Source organism: Aythya fuligula, unplaced genomic scaffold (assembly GCF_009819795.1).
Source record: "Aythya fuligula isolate bAytFul2 unplaced genomic scaffold, bAytFul2.pri scaffold_31_arrow_ctg1_2, whole genome shotgun sequence".
NCBI lineage: Eukaryota > Metazoa > Chordata > Aves > Anseriformes > Anatidae > Aythya > Aythya fuligula.
The window spans coordinates 36,375-56,015 of NW_022473980.1; the positions used below are offsets into that span (position 1 = coordinate 36,375).

General features: G+C 53.3%; 1 protein-coding gene across 1 annotated transcript; it reads left to right on the top strand.

Annotated features, from left to right (window-relative positions):
* Positions 1 to 10,532: 10,532 nt before the first annotated feature.
* Positions 10,533 to 11,456, top strand: LOC116501543 (olfactory receptor 10H1-like; the record flags this gene model as incomplete). The annotated part of the gene is made up of 1 exon (XM_032207144.1): positions 10,533 to 11,456. A coding segment is annotated over exon 1 (924 nt), but the record flags the coding sequence as incomplete, so codon positions are not given.
* Positions 11,457 to 19,641: the final 8,185 nt, after the last annotated feature.

The following is a 19,641-nucleotide window of genomic DNA, read 5'->3' on the forward strand; positions in this document are numbered from 1 at the left end:
CAGGCTGCCTTTTGGGGCTCCAGGCTGCTCTCCAGGTACCAGAGGAGCCCTAAAGGGCCTCAACTTGCATCGCCAACCCCTGCAGGGCCCCAAATTGCTCCCCCAAAACCCCAAATCACCCCCCAGGTACCCCAGATTGCCCCCCACGTACCCCAAATTGCCTTCAGGGAGCTTCACATCACTGCTTGGGGCAGGCAAATGGCGCCAGCAGAGCCCCCAGCCCCACCTGGAGCCCCCCCATGTCAAAGCCTCCCTGGTTCAGCGATGCCATTTAGGGTCAAACCCTCTGGTTTTGGAACAAAACCGTTTATTGGTGAAGAACCCTGAAAACCAACTCACGCCCCCGTTCCTGCTGCCAGGTGGCTAAAACCCCCAAACCCCAAACTTTGGAGCTAAAACCCCCAAACCCCAAACTTTGGAGCTAAAAAACCCCAAGAAACGTCCATCTCAATGCCCTGAAAGAGCTTAAAAGAGCAAAGTTCCTAAAAAAAACGAAGGGAAACCACGGAGGGGGGTCAGGCTGTGCCCCCCCCCGGGGCTGCCACCCTGCAGCCGCTTCCGGACCATCTCCAGCAGGGACTCGGAGTAGGCGCGGAGGAGGGCGAGGGTCTGGGGGTCGTGGGGGGGGATTTGGGGGTCGGCGTCAGTGCCGGGGTCGCAGGCGCTGCTCAGGGAGGCTCGCGCCCGCCCCGCGTCCTCCTCCGGGCCCTGCATCACCTGCGGGACACAGCCCCCCCCTTGTCACCCCCATTCCGGAGGTTACACAGCTCCACCGACCCCAAAAGAGGTCATTTTTGGGGGCTGGAGCTGCAGAAATGGTGAAAGGAGCGGGGAACGCGAGCGGTGGGGGCTCCACGGAGGGAGGAACGAGCCCCTGCGCCCCCACAACCCCTCCCGGATGCTGCTCCCCTATAGGATTGAGGCCGACGTGGGATTTGGGGAGATTTTGGGAGGTTTTGGTGGCACCGACCTGGTCGTAGAGCGCCAGCAGCTCCTGGAAGTGGGCGCGCAGCAGCTGCAGGGCGGCGCTGAAGGCGTCCGGGGGCGGCGGGGCTCCTGTAGGGGCAGAGGGGGGGGGACAAGGGCCCCCCCTTCCCGGCACCTGGCTGCAGGCGAAGCCCCAAATCTGTCCCTGCTGCTCATCCTCAGCGCTGGAGGCGGCGTTTGGGCCCGGTTCTGGAAGGTTCTCAGCCGGAGGGGTCTGGAAAGGGGGGTTTATGGGGTGCTGCCCCACAAAACGAGGCTGCGGGGTTTGGCAGCCCCGTCCTGCCCCAAATTCGGGGCTGAGCAAAGCACCGGGGGGGCAGCAGCTGGAAAACACCCCCAGGGGAACTTCTTTTTCCACTTTTTTTCCCTTTTTTTCCCGTTTTTCCCCCCAACCCCCTTCCAGCCACCGACTTGCCTCCGGTTCCTGCAGCTCCGCGGCCGCTTCCAGCTCGGGGCTGTGCTGGGGGGGCTGCACCCTCAGGGGGCAGGCGGCCGCCAGCCTGTGGGGGGGGACAAAAGGGGTCAGGACGGGGAAAGGGGACAGGGAAACGCTCCCCAGGGCAGCACCCACCTGCCCGCTCTGCGGCAGCGCGAGAGGAATCGGGTGGAAATGCTCAGGCGCGGGTTCAAGAGCAGGGATTTCTCCTCCTCCCCGGGCTCGGGGGGCTTCAGATCCTTCAAGGAGCCGTCGAACCTCTCTGTGCAGCGAGGCCGGGGGGTGTCAGCATCAAGCAGGACCCGGGGAACCGGTGCAGACCCCCCCCAGTGTCCCCCCGTCCTGTTACCGGTGCAGGGGGCGTCCGCCAGCGTCTCGAAGTGCTGCTTGAGGAATTTCTCCTGCTCGGGGGAGCTGCTCGGCGCCGGGCCCTCCTCTGCCTGCCCCAGCTCCGTGTCCCCGTCCTCGGAGACCCCGGAGTCGTCGTCTGCCACTGAGGAGCGGGGCAAAAGCCCCCCCGAGGGATGAGGGACGTTAACAGGAGCCCTCCAAAAGCCCCAGCGCGGTGCTCGGGTGCACCCCGACAGCCCTGGGGGAAATCCCCGAGTTCCTAAAGCTGCTGCCGAGCATTTTTTAGGGTCGTGCCTCTCGGCCAAGCCTTACCTTGGGCACGGGGGGGGCTGAGGCTTCCTCCTGGGGCAGCTCCTGCAGGAACGGGGGCTGCAGCGGCAGCGCCTTCAGGCCAGACCTGGGGGGGAAGGTGAGCAGGTCACAAAAACCACCAAAAACCCGCGTCCAGGAGCAGGCAGAGGGGCTGAGGGACCAGGGGGGTGCCCACAGGATCGAGGGAACCCCAACCCTGGCGAGATGGGGCTCGGGGCGGTGACACGAGGCCGAGTCCAGCCCAGCAGAAGGTCGGTGCTTCAATGGGGTGGCTCAAAACCGACCCTAAAAAAAAGCAGCCAGCAGCTGTGGGTCCTGAGGCAGCCCAAAGGGAAACGTTAAACGAAATCAGCGCCTGCTGGTGACGTTTTGAGGTGGTTTTGGGGTGGCAGAACCACGACCCAGGCTGGACCAGGTGGCAGAAAGCGGCACCGAGGCCGCTCCCACCCAACACAACCCAGCAGGAGCCGTTTTTGGTGCTGCCCAGAGGAAGAAATCCCCCCCCCAGCACGGAGGGGAGCCCCTTCCCGTGTCCCCTTGGGGCAGAAGGAACCTGCTGGCCTCCGGCGTGCCGTGCTGGGAGCAGGGCTCGTCCAGGCTGGGCTCGGTCGTGTCGGGCAAGTCCAGCTCCCGCTGGGTTTCATCCTCCAGGAACAGCTCCGAGCCTTTGGAGCTCTCCACGAGGCTGCTGGGGGAGGTGGCCGCCTGCCAGAGGGGGAGACGAGGCGAGGGGCTGAGCCCTGCGGGGGGCTCGGGACCCTCCCCGACCTCCAGCAGCAGCTGCTCCAGGTTCCTGGGCTCCAGCTCGGCGGCGCCTTCGAGGTCGCTGCTGCTCTTGATGGGGGTGAAGCAGCTCGGCTCTGCCTCGGGCAGGGTCTTGATGGGGCCGTGCTCGGCGCACGCTGCCCACCTCCCCTGCGGCCGGTAACCGCCCCGGGGGCTGGGGGCTGCGCCGTCGGAGCCGTCCGCCTCCCCCAGCTGCGAGGGGAAGGGGGGGGACACACAGTTTGCCTCCGTGCTGGGTGCGAGGGTGTCTCGCCCCTTAGAACACCAGGGGTTGAATTAGGGGCAAAGGGGGGCTTCGTGCGGCTGCAGTGGCTGAATTCAATCGGATTCAATCCTCCCGTGCGTGCCCCTGCCTGACTTACCAGCCTCTTGGCCCACATGGGCAGCTTGCCGTTGGTCAGGATGCACACGGGGGCTGGGGGAGGAGAGAGGGGTTTGTTTGCGGCAGAAATTGGGGTGGGAAAGGGGAAAGCAGCTCCCAGGCAGGCTCTGGAAGCGTCTGGGCTGCCTTGCCGCCCGCCCAGCCGGGTCCCTTCGCCCTCCCCAGGCAGGGGCAGAGCCTTGCAGAGCTGCACAGCGAGAAAAAGAGGGGCCAGCCACGCAGGGTGGGGGACAGAGAGAATCTTGGGACTCACGCGGCTCCAGGTCCTCCTTGGACGGGGTCTGCGTGGTCGCGGCCTCGTCCTGCTCCACGCCAGGCTCCTCGTCGCAGGGTCCCCCTCCACCACCGGGGACGGCCACGTCCGTGTCCCGCCTGCTGGAGAGGGGCCGTGGAGCCGGTCCCGAGGGTGTCGGGGGGTGGGAGGTGGGGGTGGGGGGCCGGAGGCACCCCCAGGGGCGGACCACGCATGTTTTTCCCCCATCCTGTACCTGACGGGCACGGGGAACGCGGGCTCCTTCCCCCTCGGGGGCTGCAGCTGGTTGAGCTCCAGCAGGTGCTGCCTCATGCTGCTGGTGAGCTCGGGGCCCAGGCGCCAAATGAACACGCAGCTGGGGCAGAAAGGTGGCGTTGGGGGGCAGGTTTCCCCCAGATTTGGGGCACGAGGGCTTTACTTTAACACCCTGAATTCCATTAACTCCCCCAGCATGGGTGAATTAATTCACCTGCCGTGTGCGCCCCCCCCCACAGCTCTCTAAAGCTGGTTCTTGCGAGGCACGGGGCGTGATTAACCACAGAAATCCCCCCCATAGCCCCCCGAGCACGGCTGCAGGAGGACGGGGGCTTTTCGGGCGCTCGGGTACCTGTCTCCTGAGACGGTGATGAGATGCTTGCAGTCGTAGGTGAATCGCATCCCCGTGACGATATCTGGGACAGAGAACCAAAGGCTGCTGCGAGGCCAAACTAGCCCCGCTCCGCTCATTAAGCCTCCTTAATTAGTCCCCGAAACCCCTGCCATTTCCCACCGTGCCCTTTCGCTACGTCTGCCAACACGCTCTGTGTTTTGCCACCCCGTTGGTGTGAGCGGGCACCTGAAGCGAGCAGGATTCCCAAAGATTTTCCCCAAATTCTTCGAATCAAACGCAAACTCCCTGATTTTCAGACACGCCAGCGCCAGGAAACCAACCTGAGTGCCCGAACATCTTGGCCATGCACTCCCCCGAGTGGAAGTCGATGATGGAGATGCTCTTATCGGAGCAGCTCGTGGCCAGGAAGGTGCCCGAGGGATCCAGCTGCACCTGGGGAAAAGAGCAAGGGGATCGCAGAACCCCTCGGCGTGCCCCGAGCCCTGTGGGACCGCGGGCTGCTGGAGCTCTCCGCAGCTCTCCTGGGGTGCCCTGAGCTGGGACTCCCAACCGCCCCTGAACGTGTGCGGGATTTACTGCTCCACATGGATCCGTGCAACTCCATGGGTCCGGCTTGAATTCATCCCAGGGTGCTTAAAGAGCTGGCTGACGTCATTGCGGGACCTCTCTCAATTATTTCTCAACGATCTTGGGAATCTGGAGAGGTCCCAGTACACTGGAAGCTGGCAAATGTCGTGCCAATTTTCAAGAAGTGTAATAAGAAAGAAGACCCTAGCAATTACAGGCCTGTCAGTCTCACGTCAGTGCCTGGTAAAATTATGGAGAAGATGATCCTTGAAGTTATTGAAGCGCACCTGGGGGACAATGCAGTCATTGGTCCCAGCCACCATGGGTTCATGAGGGGTAGGTGCTGCCTAACAAATTTGATTTCCTTTTATGATAAAGTCACCCATCTAGTTGATCAAGGGAAACCAGCTGATGTGATCTTTTTGGAGTTCAGCAAAGCTTTTGACGCGGTTTCCCGTAGGATCCTACTGGACAAAATGCCCAGCATACAACTTAACAAAAACATCGATGGGTGAGCAGCTGGCTGACGGGCAGGGCTCAAAGGGTTGTGGTAAATGGGGCCACATCTGGCTGGCGGATGGTCACTAGTGGGGTCCCTCAAGGCTCCATTTTAGGGCCAGTCCTCTTCAATGCTTTTATAAATGATTTGGATGTAGGACTAGAAGGTGTTTTGAGGAAATTTGCCGACGAAACCAAACTTGGAGGAGTTGTGGACTCGGATGAGGGTGGAAAGGCCTAGAGGGGAAGACATATGAGGAGCGGCTGAGGGCACTGGGCCTGTGCAGCCTGGAGAAGAGGAGGCTGAGGGGGGACCTCATCGCAGTCTACAACTTCCTTGCGAGGCGGAGTGGAGAGGCAGGTGACCTATTCTCCGTAATCACCAGTGATAGGACCCGTGGGAAAGGTGTTAAGCTGAGGCAGGGGAAGTTTTGGCTGGACATCAGGAAGAGGTTCTTCACCAAGAGGGTGGTCACACACTGGAACAGGCTTCCCACTGAAGTAGTCACTGCACCAAGCCTGTCTGAATTGAAGAAGCGATTGGACTGTGCACTTAGTCACATGGTCTAAACTTTTGGGTAGACCTGTGCGGTGCCAGCAGTTGGACTTGAACGTTATGGGTCCCTTCCAACTCGGGATATTCTACGATTCTACGATTATTTCTTCATTATCTCTAATTCAGGAATGTGTGCAATAGTGCAAAGCCACCTGCAAATTCCTTTCCCACACAAGACCCACAAGGATCATTGAGTCAAATGCCAGGCTCCACACAGAACCGCCCGATATCAGAGAATGTTAGAGCGTTGTGCAAACGCTTGACTTGTCTTGACTTCCTGCAGGCTTGGAGCCATGCCCAATGCCCTGGGCAGCTTGTCCCAGTGCCCAACCACTCTCTCAGTGAAAAACCTTTTCCTAACACCCAGCCTCAGCCTCCCCTGTCCCAGCTCCGTGCCGTTCTCTCGGGTCCTGTCACTGTCCCCAGAGAGCAGAGCTCAGCACCTGCCTGTGGTGCAATCGCCTGAAGTAACTAGGAAAATAAAACTAACATTCACATTTTAAAGAAAATGCACAGCATTGAAAAGGCTTTCAGGGTAGGGCATAGCTGCATTACCTGAGCGTTCCCTAGGCTTCCAACCTTGGATGCTATTGCGCTAGGGGAACCTGGTGTGCTAGCTCTAAGGAACAGTATGGAGCATAGAGCAGAGTGGAGACACCACGGCTAGGCTCTGTGACCAGGTGGGGACTCATAGAATCATAGAATCCTAGAATATCCTGAGTTGGAAGGGACCCTTAAGGATCATCAAGTCCAACTCTTGACACCGCACAGGTCTACCCAAAAGTTCAGACCATGTGCCTAAGTGCACAGTCCAATCTCTTCTTAAATTCAGACAGGCTTGGTGCAGTGACCACTTCCCTGGGGAGCCTGTTCCAGTGTGCAACCACCCTCTCTGTGAAGAACCCCCTCCTGATGTCAAGCCGAAATTTCCCCTGCCTCAGCTTAACCCCGTTCCCGCGAGTCCTGTCACTGGTGTTAATGGAGAAAAGGTCTCCTGCCTCTCGACACCCCCTTACGAGGAAGTTGTAGACTGTGATGAGGTCTCCCCTCAGCCTCCTCTTCTCCAGGCTGCACAGGCCCAGTGACCTCAGCCGTTCTTCGTACGTCTTCCCATCCAGGCCTTTCACCATCTTCGTAGCCCTCCTCTGGACACTCTCCAACAGTTTCATGTCCTTTTTATACTGTGGTGCCCAGAACTGCACACAGTACTCGAGGTGAGGCCGCACCAGCGCAGAGTAGAGCGGGACAATCACTTCCCTTGACCTACTAGCGATGCCGTGCTTGATGCACCCCAGGACACGGTTGGCCCTCCTGGCTGCCAGGGCACACTGCTGGCTCATATTCAACTTGCTGTCTACCACGACCCCCAGATCCCTCTCTTCCAGGCTGCTCTCCAGCATCTCATCGCCCAGTCTGTATGTGTAGCCAGGGTTTCCCCGTCCCAGGTGCAGGACCCGGCACTTGTTCTTATTGAACTTCATGCGGCTGGTGATCGCCCAGCTCTCCAACCTATCCAGATCCCTCTGCAAGGCCTTTCCACCCTCATTCGAGTCCACAACTCCTCCAAGTTTGGTGTCATCAGCAAACTTGCTCAAAATACCTTCTATTCCTACATCCAGATCGTTTATAAAAATATTGAAAAGTAGCGGCCCTAAAATGGAGCCTTGAGGGACCCCACTGGTGACCGCCCGCCAGCCTGACGCAGCCCCATTTACCATAACCCTTTGGGCCCTGCCTGTTAGCCAATTGCTCACCCATCGTATGATGTTTTTATTTAGCTGTATGGTGGACATTTTGTCCAGTAGGATCCTATGGGAAACCGTGTCAAAAGCCTTGCTGAAGTCCAAAAAAATCACATCAGCTGGTTTCCCTTGGTCCACCATACGGGTGATCTTATCATAAAAGGAAATCAGGTTAGTTAGGCAGGACCTACCCTTCACAAACCCATGCTGGCTGGGACCAATGACTGCTTTGTCCCCCAGGTGCGCCTCAATAAGTTCGAGAACCATCTTCTCCATGATTTTACCAGGCACTGACGTGAGACTGACAGGCCTGTAATTGCTAGGGTCTTCTTTCTGACACTTCTTGAAAATCGGCACAACATTTGATTTAGTAGCTTAGTGGGTAGTATTGGTGATAGGAAGACAGTTGGACTAGGTGATCTTGATCTTGATCTTGAAAGGTTGTCCTTTCCAACCCTATGTTTCTATGATTCTGCGATTCTATGACAACCTTTGAGAAGTTGTCAGGATGTCCTATTCCTAGCAGAGCACTGGATAACTAAACCCAGTCCCAGAGAGCTTGAGTAGATATTCTCGCCGATACTGGAAGTATTTGTGATCAGGCCATCTGTCCAGAGGCTTGTTCTGTGCACATGGTCTGTTTATGAGCTGGTCACCCACACGCTCTACACAGTCAGCACAGGGACACGAGGTCCTCTGCATCCTACCATGATGTGGAATGAAGGGAGGTGTGCCCATGGTCCCTTGCCGAGGCCTTCCCACCTGTCTGAGGACCTGGGGATCTAGCCCAGGTGGAGATACTTCCATGTAAGACTTCTGGAGTTAGGTGCGCTGAATCCTAACCTTATGGCAGGAGAGGGAAACTGAAGAGGCCTGATTCGCCTGCCCATCCATGGATTTCCACTGTTGTAGAGTCGCCCAGAAAAACATCTGTGAGAACCCCCCCTTGTGATTTGTGTCTCTTATTGCGTTTTTCAGAAGTAGTCCTAAAACGAAGTATTAAATGACCTCAGACACAAGGAGTGGCCCTGTGCCACCCCAGAGAGACCCGGGCCTTATAGGCAGAGTGCCTGGTGCTCTGTGTGATGAGGGGTTGGGGAGACGGCAAGAGATGGGGGACGGCACTTCCGAGCTGGGCTATTTGAGCACAGTCCTGTGCTTCTTTCTGAGGAGAGCTCCAGACCCTCTTCCCATGAGTTAAACATCATTTAAGCAGATGTTTAACTGCTGCTTAAAAATCCAGGGCTGCACAGCACCGACCTCTGTTTGGCTACGTGTTGGGATTCCTGACAACGTGGCCTCCTGTGGGATGCTTCACCTCAGGAAGCACGAAGGAGGGAGCCGAGTCTCCACCTCCCCAGCCTGTTTCTTCAAGCCCCAGTGCCAGGCTTGCAGTGGGGAAGAGGGACAGGGGCTGAGCTCCTACTCCTCCCTATATTCCTGCACCAAGAGAGAAGGAGATCTGCAGCCCCTGCTGCCAGCCTGGCACCTGCGCTGCCTGCAGGTAAGAGCCAAGCAGAATTCTGCCCTGGATAACGGTGCTCAATCCACCGGGGGTGCCCACAAGCTATTTAAGACCCTCCGTAAAGCCATGATTGTGGCTCAGCACAGAGAGAACGGGCACACGGGATCATCACGGGGCTGACGGGCTGCAGTGTGGTGCAGTGCATCCGTCCTTCCTGGGAGAGTGAGTGCTCATCACCTCCTCATCGGTGTCCAAGGGAGATGCTTGCCTGGGCAGGCAGCAGAGTCCTGCTGAAGGTCAGTGAACACCTCTTCCTCCTGCAGCCGGCGGGTCAAAAGCAGCAGGAGGAGACATTGCCTTGGAGGAAGTTTTAAAGGTATTTTCCTCACCCTTTCTTGCTGCGTCTTGTCTGATCCGGGATTGCACTGACTTGTGGTTAACGATGCATTAAAAACTCAAGCAGTGCAAAATGTCCAGCGAACGGGACAGAGCTGGGAGCTGACAGTGCAGGTGCGGTCCTGTGTTAAAGCCTGGGTCAGACCTTGTTTGAAGAAGCCAGGGTAATATCCCACTGTTCTCACTGAGATCAAGACCACCCCACACATGCCATCCATGTTAGGGGGGCACCTTGAAACAACACAGCTCTAGGAAGGTATCCCTACAGTTCCAAGGCCATCACATCAAATGGCATCTCCCCCAATTTCCAGCACCACAAATGTCTCTGGGCATCCCCTGAGCTGTACCTCCTGGAGCACGAGCACCCCTGGAGCAGTATGGGTCACACCCTCTGAAGGTAAAAGACTGATGTGATCAGACATCGCAAGAAATGTCTGTCCCCATCTAGGAGAAAAAGACACAAACGTGAATGGTGGATATCCAGAGGTAGGTGAGACAAGTTTCCCCTTAAGATACAGCTCGGTTGACTCTCCTAGAGTCCTGTGGGAGTACTGAACGTGCTGCTCTTCCCTTAACCATGCCTAGATCTGCTAATGAGATGAAAGACGCTTTCATTACAGTTCAGGATAAATCAGGCGACTACCCTTGTCCTCTCCATCAAGACCCATGGTTAGCTACAGTGGGTGCAGATCCTAGGAGTCAAAACATCTCGGGAGAGAGCGGAAGGGAGGGTGAGCTGTCTGCCTGAGGTGTCTGCAGGTAGGTTCATCCCTCTCAGTCCATGCAAAGCCCTTGGAGCTGCAGCCCATGGTGGCCAGGGTTCAATTCTGCTCCTCCCTGGATGAATGCCAGTAAGAAATCCTCACTTCTCCCTTGTGTGCAGTGTGCCCTAAGCCTGCTGAGGAACTAATGCCACTTCTGTTCTCTTCTTTCTTTTCCAGCTGCAATCAGTGCTGCTGCACACCGATGGGCCAGTGTACTCCTTTAGCTAATGCAGCACAACCCTTGAAGGCAAGCAGCAGTGGAGAACAAAAAGGCATGCTGTGCTTGGCATAGGATTGAGAGTGCAGAGAGAAATTCAGCCTTAAAAGGGGAATGCTCAAAATCTTCACCACTGCCGTCCTCACACCAAGATACAGCTGCTGCTGTTAAAATATTGCTCTTCTTGTGCTCTTCTCAGACAAAGCACAAATGAGAAGGGAGAATCAAACCATTCCAACAGGGTTTGTTTTTATTGGGTTTTCCTACTTTCCTAAACTCCAGGCTGTGCTGTTTGTGCTGTTTCTCCTCATGCACGTGGTGACCCTAGTTGGAAATATTATGATAATGTTTGTTATCAGGCTGAATCAGCAGCTGCACATGCCCATGTATTTTTTCCTAAGTGCTCTATCCTTCTCAGAAATCTGTTATACCTTCTCCATCATCCCAAAGATGCTGTCCGGATTAGTGCTGGGAACTAGAACCATTTCTTTCTTGGGCTGTGCTGCACAGATGCATTTCTCCTTCATGTTTGGATTCACGCACTCTTTCCTCCTGACAGTGATGGGATATGACCGGTATGTGGCGATCTGTCAGCCCTTGCATTACAGCACCGTGATGACCTCCCGAGCCTCTACCCAGCTGGTGGCTGCCTCATGGGCAGGGGGTGGTCTCCTGGGGCTGCTGGTGACCAGTGCTGTGTTCCAGTTACCGTTCTGCCAGTCCCACCGCATTGACCACTTCTTCTGCCATGTGCCCCCCATACTCCAGCTGGCTTGTGCTGGTGGCGAGGTGGTTGGCACTGTAGTTGGCATCTTTTGCATTACTGCCTTGTTGGGATGCTTTCTGTTCATCCTTCTCTCCTACGCCTTTATCCTTGGCTGGATCCTGCAGATGCCATCAGCCGAGGGGAGGCACAAAGCTTTCTCCACCTGTGCCTCCCACATCGCCGTAGTGGTGGTGCACTATGGCTGTGCCTCTGTCATCTATTTGAAACACCAGTCACCCCGTGCTGCAGGAGCTAGTGTTCTGATTGATGTGTCTTACACTGTCTTCACCCCCTTCCTGAGCCCCATCATTTTTAGTCTGCGAAACAAAGATTTAAAAAATGCCTTTTGGAAATCTCTGAAGAAAAGCTTCATCATCAGGAATGTAAATATTTGTCCAGGATTTAGTTTCAGTTACAGGAGTGATTATTGCTAATTTTTATTTTTATTTTTTTTTTCCTTTGGTAGTTCCTTGCTGCTTTCGAAAGAATAGCCATACTTTTTTTCCAGGCAAATGATTCATTCCTGCAGATGTGACACCTTTTGCACTCACTGGGCATCACAGGCTGCACTGCAAGGCTTGGCTGGAGCACCTAGGTGTAACTTTTAATGCTGAAAATTCAGCATCATGCAGAAGCAAGAGTGGACAAAGCTCTCAACACTCCCAGAGGAGACACGAGCCACTTCTTGAGGAGCAGCAGGTGAATGTCTGAGACCTGGTGCAGTAGGCTCTTGTCCCCACCATAGGCACTCTGACTGATCCTCTAAGTATGACTTTGTCTCTTCTGGTGCTGACTGTGAAGCTGGCCTGAGAAGGCTTTGGACTGATTCCCTTTTGTCTTGTTCAGCTTTTGACAATTTGCAAACTCAAAAGTGCTCACTTGAAGACAAACACGTTTTACTATTCTGCTGTTTTGAAAAACTCACTTCTCTAAGGAATTTAGGTGTGGATTTAAAAAGGTAGTTTTAGAGTATAAGGATTTTGTTTGAGATAAAAGTATTTATCTATTTATTTATTTCTCCAGGTATTTGCACTCCTGTTTATGCAAAAACAATCAAGCATTTAAACAGTTTTCCTACATCTGGATAGGTGCAAAATCATAAAATACCTTGGTTTTTCTGAACACTGATTTTCAGGCACAATTTCTCCCCCCATGACATACGTGTAACTTCAGCAGGACTATGTTCTCTCCCAGGGCTACAGACAAAAGACAGGGAGATCTCTGAATCCACTTGCTTTAATTATTAGCTTTGTAATAAGTAATTAACCTACCAGTGCTCTTCTGTACTCAGAATGAAAAATGAAGGAAGTGTTATTCAGTAGTAGCACATTTGTGCATGATTGTTACTGCAAGTGAGAGGACACCACTTGAATGTGCTTTCAACAGAACTAAGGAAAAAAAAAATACTGGGTAAAAGTCATTGTACTTTGCACAGACCAGTAGATATATTTGTTGGCCCAGCCATAGCTTGAGGAACAGGCAGACTTCCAGGGTCTAACATCCAGGATATGAAACACTGCACTGATTTCATAGGGACCGTGACAATGATGTACAAAAAAAAATGCACAGAAAGATGTCAAGAAGGTTGTGTGGGGTTGTTGTCTCCCCATTTCATCCCATCAGTGCACAGGTACCCTTGGGGAGACAGATCTCAGAAGGGAAGGATAAGAAAGAGAGAAAAACCCATCAAAGTAGCCTGATACCAACAGGCAGTGAGCATAGCCAGGAGAAGAGGAGCTTTGGACAGGGGTGTGCCAGTGCTGCCCTGGAAAATTCAGCCTGCTTTGTGCAAATCTGACAGGACTCTGTTTAAAAAGAAAGTCCAGGAGCCTGCTGAGCTCAGATCTGAAGGATAGGTCTGCCCTTGGCCTTTTGGACAGGTGGACAGGGGCTGGAGCATGGGGTGGTAGGAGTAGAGCTCTGGCCATGTTGGCACGTTTCACTTTGTGCCTGGCTGATTGCATGCCAGAGCTTGGCCATGTCACTGCTTATAGCTGGCTTTAAAACGTCAAGCTCAGCAGAAGCACCTGAAGAACCCCCTGAGAAACAGACATTACCTGCTAGAGTTCCCATTGCACCAGGCCTCTGCTGGAGCAGCCACGAGTGCCCCTGTGCTGCTTGTGCCTGTGCTTCCTAGCAGAGATGAAAGGTGATTCAGATGGAAATATGTATCCTTTACATCCATAGAAATAAATGTGGCATAGCACATGTTGGTAGTTTTTGTTGTAGTTTGATTATTTATTTCTTTGTTATTTGTTTTTTAAACAGCTTTCTACTTTGGTTTCTGCCTGCGCAGAAATCCAGAGCAAGGCACAGGTTGGTCAATCTAGCTCTAAACAGGCACCGACTGTCTTTGTATTGCATTTTATATGGACTTTAGGACTATAAAACTCACCTCCTCCCTTCCTAACACTGGCATTGCTGCAAAGGGCAGACACTGATGGCAGTGGTGGGCACTCAGACACACATCTCATTTACCCTTGGGTCCAAACAGCTACAGCTTGGCCCTGGGAGAGATCTGCCCTCGAAGCAGGGACCAAGATGCTGTCCTTGTTTCTGGTACTGTCCTTTTCCTGTAACATCGAATTTCATATCCATCTAATAGTCCATTTCCTACTTCATCAAGTAAAGTTTCATCCTAATTTTGAGATTTGCTTTAATTCACTATAATTATTATGGAACTCCCAGTGGACATTTGCCCAGATTGAAACACAGGAGGTTCCACCTGACCATCAGGAAACTCTTTACTGTGCGGGTGACTGAGCAGTGGAACAGGTTGCCTATCTCCTCCTTGGAGATATTCCAAAGCCACCTGGACATGGTCCTGGCCCTACTTGAGCCAGGGTTTGGACCAGGTGATGTCCAAAGGTCCATTCCAGCTCAACCATTCTGTGGTTCTGTGGGTATTACTGGAAAGTGCTGTTCTGGACATACCTTAGCATCTGGCCTTCTGTTTCTCTGGCCACCTACAACCATTTTCTTGCTTATGGATGCCTATTTACAGCTTCCTGAAAATGGAAATTTTCCTGGTCTTTGCATGGTGATATGCCAATCACAAGGCATTCTATGATTGTTTTCTGAAATTCTTTCACCAAAGAAAAGCCTGGACTTCAGAAAGACCTTTGACACTGTTCCCCTATCAAATTCAAAAGAGAAATGTGGCTATACTGGAACAAGTCCCATGTAGGGCTCAAGGTGATTGAGGGACTGGAGCACCTCTCCTATGAGGAGGAGAGGCTGAGGGAGTGGGGGCTGCTCAGACTGGAGAAAAGGAGGCTCCTATCAATGTCCTTAAATACCTGAAGAGAGTGCAGAGAACACAGATTCCAGGCTCTTTTCATTGGTGCCCAGTGCCTGGAGAAGAGGCACTGGGCACAAACTGCAACAAAAGAGGTTCTGTCTGTATGTCAGGAAGTGCTTCTGTGCTGTGTGGGTGGTGGAGTACTGCAACAGGTTACCCAGAGAGGTGCTGGAGTCTCCTCCTGGGAGATCTTCAAAAGCCATGCGGACATGGTCCTGGGAAACCTGCTCTAGGTGCTGGTGCTAGAGCAGCAGGGTTGGACCAGATGACCTCCAGAGGTCCCTTCCAACCTCAACCATTCTGTGGCTCTGTCGTTCTGTGAAAACAGATGAGGAAGCTGCCTCCTTTTAACACTTGCAAGATCCAGTGGGGTAGGTGGTCTCTGATGTGGCAGCAGATTCCCCTGTGTTATTTACAGCCATTTGCATGGGCATCTCAGTATTCTCGGGGAGGAAGGAGAGACTGTCCAGCGTGAAGAGGCAGAGCAAAACATCAGATAAAACCTTTAGACTTCTGCCACCCACGTCCTTTACGTCCCATGCTCAAATCTTATTGAGTGACTAACAGATACCTTCTTGGGTGGAAAGGACTTCTCACCCAAGACCACAGCCTCAAAAGCCAACTTCTGTCCCATACAGGAGCATGTAAAGGACTCTCTGTCCTCCAGGTGCTGCTGTGGAAGTAGGAAGGGCACTGCAGAAGGGGAGCTACCCTCCATATTTAGAGGGATGTACCAGAGGACCTGCTTCTGCGCGTTATCCCGCCGCTTATCCATGTCAGTGCTGTTCCAGTCTTCACTAACACTTCTCTAATCTGGATTCTGCATAATGAAATACAGCAGTGAAAAGGTCTCTGTTTCTTTGCCTTAGACTCTTCCTGCATCTTCCTCGCCCCAGCCCTGCACATGGACACATTTGTACCTACAACTCGTCCTGCTCAGGCAGAGCTTTAGAGGCATTTGCTTTGGGCTGCAAGGAGGCACCAGGAGGCTGGGTGTCTGTCACTATCTGCCCATGTGAAAAATCACTTTCCATCTTTTTTACAAACTACCTTTGATTGCTAAAAGGTTGCAATGAGGTCTCTCTCCTCTCGTCACCTCGCCTCATCTTGCCTCTCCTCTCCTCTTCCCACCTCTAAAACATTTCCAGTACTGTTATCCCCCATGGAAAGTGGCCTTCCATGGAGACAATTTGTACTTCATGTACCATTGAGGAATGCACCTTACATTTTATTCAGCTATACCATGTTTTCTCCTTGTTCATTCACAGCCAAGAGAAATCCTTCTGTGTGCAGTTAGTTCTCTAAGTAAGTTCTCTAAGTAAGGTAAGAACAGGCATATAGAGCTGTAACTCTCAGCTATGGACTGCAGTAGAAAATGCACAGATTTGAGAGAGTTCTCTGAGTTGCAGGTGGCTGATAAAAGTGGGGTGAAGGGGTGGCACTAAAGAGTGCCCATACATTGTCCAATGGCGAGGGTCCTCCTTTTCCTCCACATTCAGAATTCAGCAGGAGATATTATGAATCAATAACAATTATAGAAAGCTGGTATTGCTTATTCTTTAAGTTGTAAAATAAAGATATTTAACAAAGACAGAGAAGTGTTTTTGTTTGTTTGGTTGGTTGGTTTGGTTTTGGTTTGTATATGCATTGATATCTTCCCTTTTTAGCTACACTCCTGATATTTCTCCAATTGGCCACACAGGACTTGAGGGCAATTATGGGCAGAGTCGTAGCTAATTAGGACTTTTTTTTTGTGTGTGTGTGTGTTTTAATAAGCACTCTGGTGCATTTGTTAAGATACTGACAGCCTTCATCTCCAGAGACAGCTTTTGGCTAAACAGGAAACTCATGACTGAGCTCCAGTGCAAAAGGGCAATCTATAGGAAGTGGATGCAGGGAACAGCTGAAAAAGAGGAACTGAGAACCACTGTTTGAGCACAGAATTTGGAAAGCCAAAGCTCTCCCAGAGCTGGCTCTTGCAAAGGACATCCATGGTGTGCATATGAGCTGCTACTGTTTCTTTTACAGTAAAAGAGGAAGCAAAGAAAATGTGGGTGCACTGCTAGATGGGATGCAGAATGTAGCAGGGGTAGATGCAGATAGGTACTCAGTGTCCTTGCCTCAGTCTTTACCAGCAAGGTCCTTTAGGCTTTTGTTCTTACAGAGAAGACTCAAGGAAGAGAAAAATGCAGTGGATGAGGATCAATTCAGGGGCTACTTGAGCAAACTCAGCCATGAGGAGACCATGGTCTGGAAGGGCTGCATCCAAGGGTGATATAAGAACAGACCAATGACATACAGACCATTCTGTACCATCTTGGAAAGCTCATGGAGATCAGGAGAACCATCTGTTCATTGCCAAAAATGGGCACACGTGATACTGCTAGGGGAAACCTGGGCAGTATCAAAACGGACTACAGAGCTCTGAGGGCAGTAGTCAAGTGCACAGGGACCCAGGTGGTATTCTCCTCAGTCTTGCCAGTGAGGGGAAAGGTGTGAGAAGGACGGCACTGGTAGGACAGCTCAACAATTGGCTGCTGAACTGGTGTTGATGACAACTGGACCCAGTTTGAGGACTGGTGTCTGCCATGGAGAGATGGGGTGCATCTTTTCTAAGCAGGGCAAAGACATTTTTGCCAATAGAACGGATGACCTCTTAAGGAGGACTTTAAACTATGAAAAACAGAGGAGAGAGAGGGCAACCAGTAGCTGTGTGAAGGAACAATGCACAGGGCTGGGGTGATGTGATGGGGAGGGATCACAAGTGAGAGTGGTTGTGGTGGAGTTTAGCTGCCCAGCAAGGTAAAACCACCACAGTCCTTTTAGGTGCCCAACATGGTGCTCAAAGGGTTGAGATAACAGTAGATTTGACCAGAGCGCTTCAGAGGGAATTTACAGTTATCATACTTAGTTAACAGTAGTCACAATTTTGTCTGTTTTGCACTTAATATTTTTCTGTGATCCTGCTTTTTATGGTCCATAACATGTACTTCCTTTTACTATGTATGAGATCTGAGAGTTTGCTAAGGCTGTGTGTGTTTTTTCAGATCACTGTGCTTGAGCCTAATATTGCATTTGGGCCTTGAATTTGCTATCTTCCCTGTACTTTGGTACTGTCCCTTGGAGAATAGTGGAGAATATGCTTAGCCATAAGACTGGGAGAAAAAAGGAGGACGGACAGAAGTTCAGAGGGATGGCATTTGTCTTCCCAAGAAACCCTGAGGTTTGAGCAGCCCTACTTTCCTGGAAGTGGCTGAGCACCTGCTTGCCAATGGGAAGTAGTGAATGGAGTCCTTCTTTTGCTTTGCTTGCATGTGCATCTTTGGCTTTTCCTAGAATGTTATATTTATCTTGATCCATGAGCTTTCTCATCGTTGCCCTTCTGATTCCCATCGCCATCCTGCTGGGACAGGGTGGGCAAGTGGCTGTGCAGTGCTGAGCTGCTCGCCCACCCAGCCCAGAAGCGTGTCACAGTGTAACCCTTTGTGACCTCACTTGATGACACCCCCATCTGCTACCAAAAATGCAGCTGTGACCCAGACCCTCAATGTCCGTGCAGGACAGTGACGGGACAGGGCAGGAGCACAGAGCCTTTAAGGAGTCTAAGTGCACAGCCCACGTCCCAAAATGCGGTTCCGACACCGCCACCACTGGAGAAGACACCGTATTATCGTGGGGAGGTATCCTTGCAATCATCGCTTCATTCCTCCATCCCGCAGGGTGGTAAAGACAACCCAGCCCTGCTCCACGACGAACTGTCAGGAGACCTGGTCTCCTGAGGAGAGCAGATTTCCGCTGCACTCCTTGGATTTCCTGCCACCGAATCCCAGTGAGTGAGCATCCCGTGGGGTTGGGAACGTTGGGGCCAGGCAAGCATCCCTGCTTGAAGCCAGGATGTCTTTCCTGGCACGCCAGCAGTGGGATCCTGTGGGTGGGGGGCAGAATGGCACCTGGATGCTGGGGGTGCTGGGAGCCCAACCCAGCATGGCCTCGTCCCGGGTTGGGAGGGAGCTTAGAGGGGGCCCAGATCCTGCTGCCTCAGCACCCTCAGAGTATAGAATTTGTTGCTAATTGAATACCTAATTGAAATCTACCCTCCGTTAGCTTAAACCTGTTAGGCCTTGTCCTGTCACAGCACTCCTGAGAAAGAGTTCCTCCCCAGCTATCCTGTCGGCCAGGCCCACCTCTAGGTACAGGAAGGCCGCTCTAAGGGCCCCCTGGAGCCTCCTCTTCTCCAGGCTGAAGAAGCCCAGCTCTCTCAGCCTGTCCTAGGGGAGGTGCTCCAGGCCTCTGATCTGCATCAGGGCCTCCTCTGGACCTGCTCCAGCAGGGCCGTGTGTCTCTCGTGCTGGGGGCCCTTCCTCTCCTCGCTCCTGCCTTCAGCCCCTCACTGCAGCACTGCTCGCTCTTCTCCATTGCTAGATGCCTGGTTATGGGATTTTGGCAAAGAGGAAGCCAAGAACTTCATCCAGATTTTTGTCAGCACAAAGAAGGTAAGGGCAGCCACTTCTGTCGTGGCTGTGCTGGTGTGTCCTGACGGGGCCCTGGCCCTGCTGCCAGGCAGCAGGAGCGCTGCTGGCTGGGCAGAGCTGCTGCCCTCTGTGTGTCTCAGACAGCACCGCACGTCGCAGCACTCCAGTGCTGTGGGCTCTGGTTCTCCCCCCTCACGCTCCCCGTGCTTCTCTCTGTGGCTGCCAGGATGAAGAAAAGAAAATGAAGTTCCTGGAGAGCATCTGCACCATGTGCAGAGACTGTTCCTTGTTGGAGGACATGGACGCCTTCTGCCGCGAAATGGAGCTGGCAGAGAACATCAAGGTGAGGGGACGCGTGGCGGGTTGGGGAAGGGGCAAGGCCCCTCGAGCGCCAGCCCCCTGTGAGGCTGGGGCAGGGGGGCTGGAGACAAACCATGCACAGGTGGAGACAAACCAAGCTGCCCAAGGCAGGACTGGGTGTGCTGCTGGGCCTTCAGCAGCAGGCACTGGGGGCGAGTGTCTGCCACGTCCCATCCTGGTTGTGTTTTGCAGGTTTTGCTGGAAGAGGAGCCCACAGACAGTTTGCACACAGCGTTTCGAATGAAAGCCATGCTAACTATTGCCACGCTCAGGTACCTGCTAAGCCCCTACTTTGGCCAGCGCATCCCTGGGCAATGTCCTGGTGGCCCTGAAGCTGGCGGGAAGGTTTCCCATCCCTCCCAGGGATGCCTGTCCATGGCAAGACATGTCCTCCCAGGGACATGCCTGTCCTCCCATGGA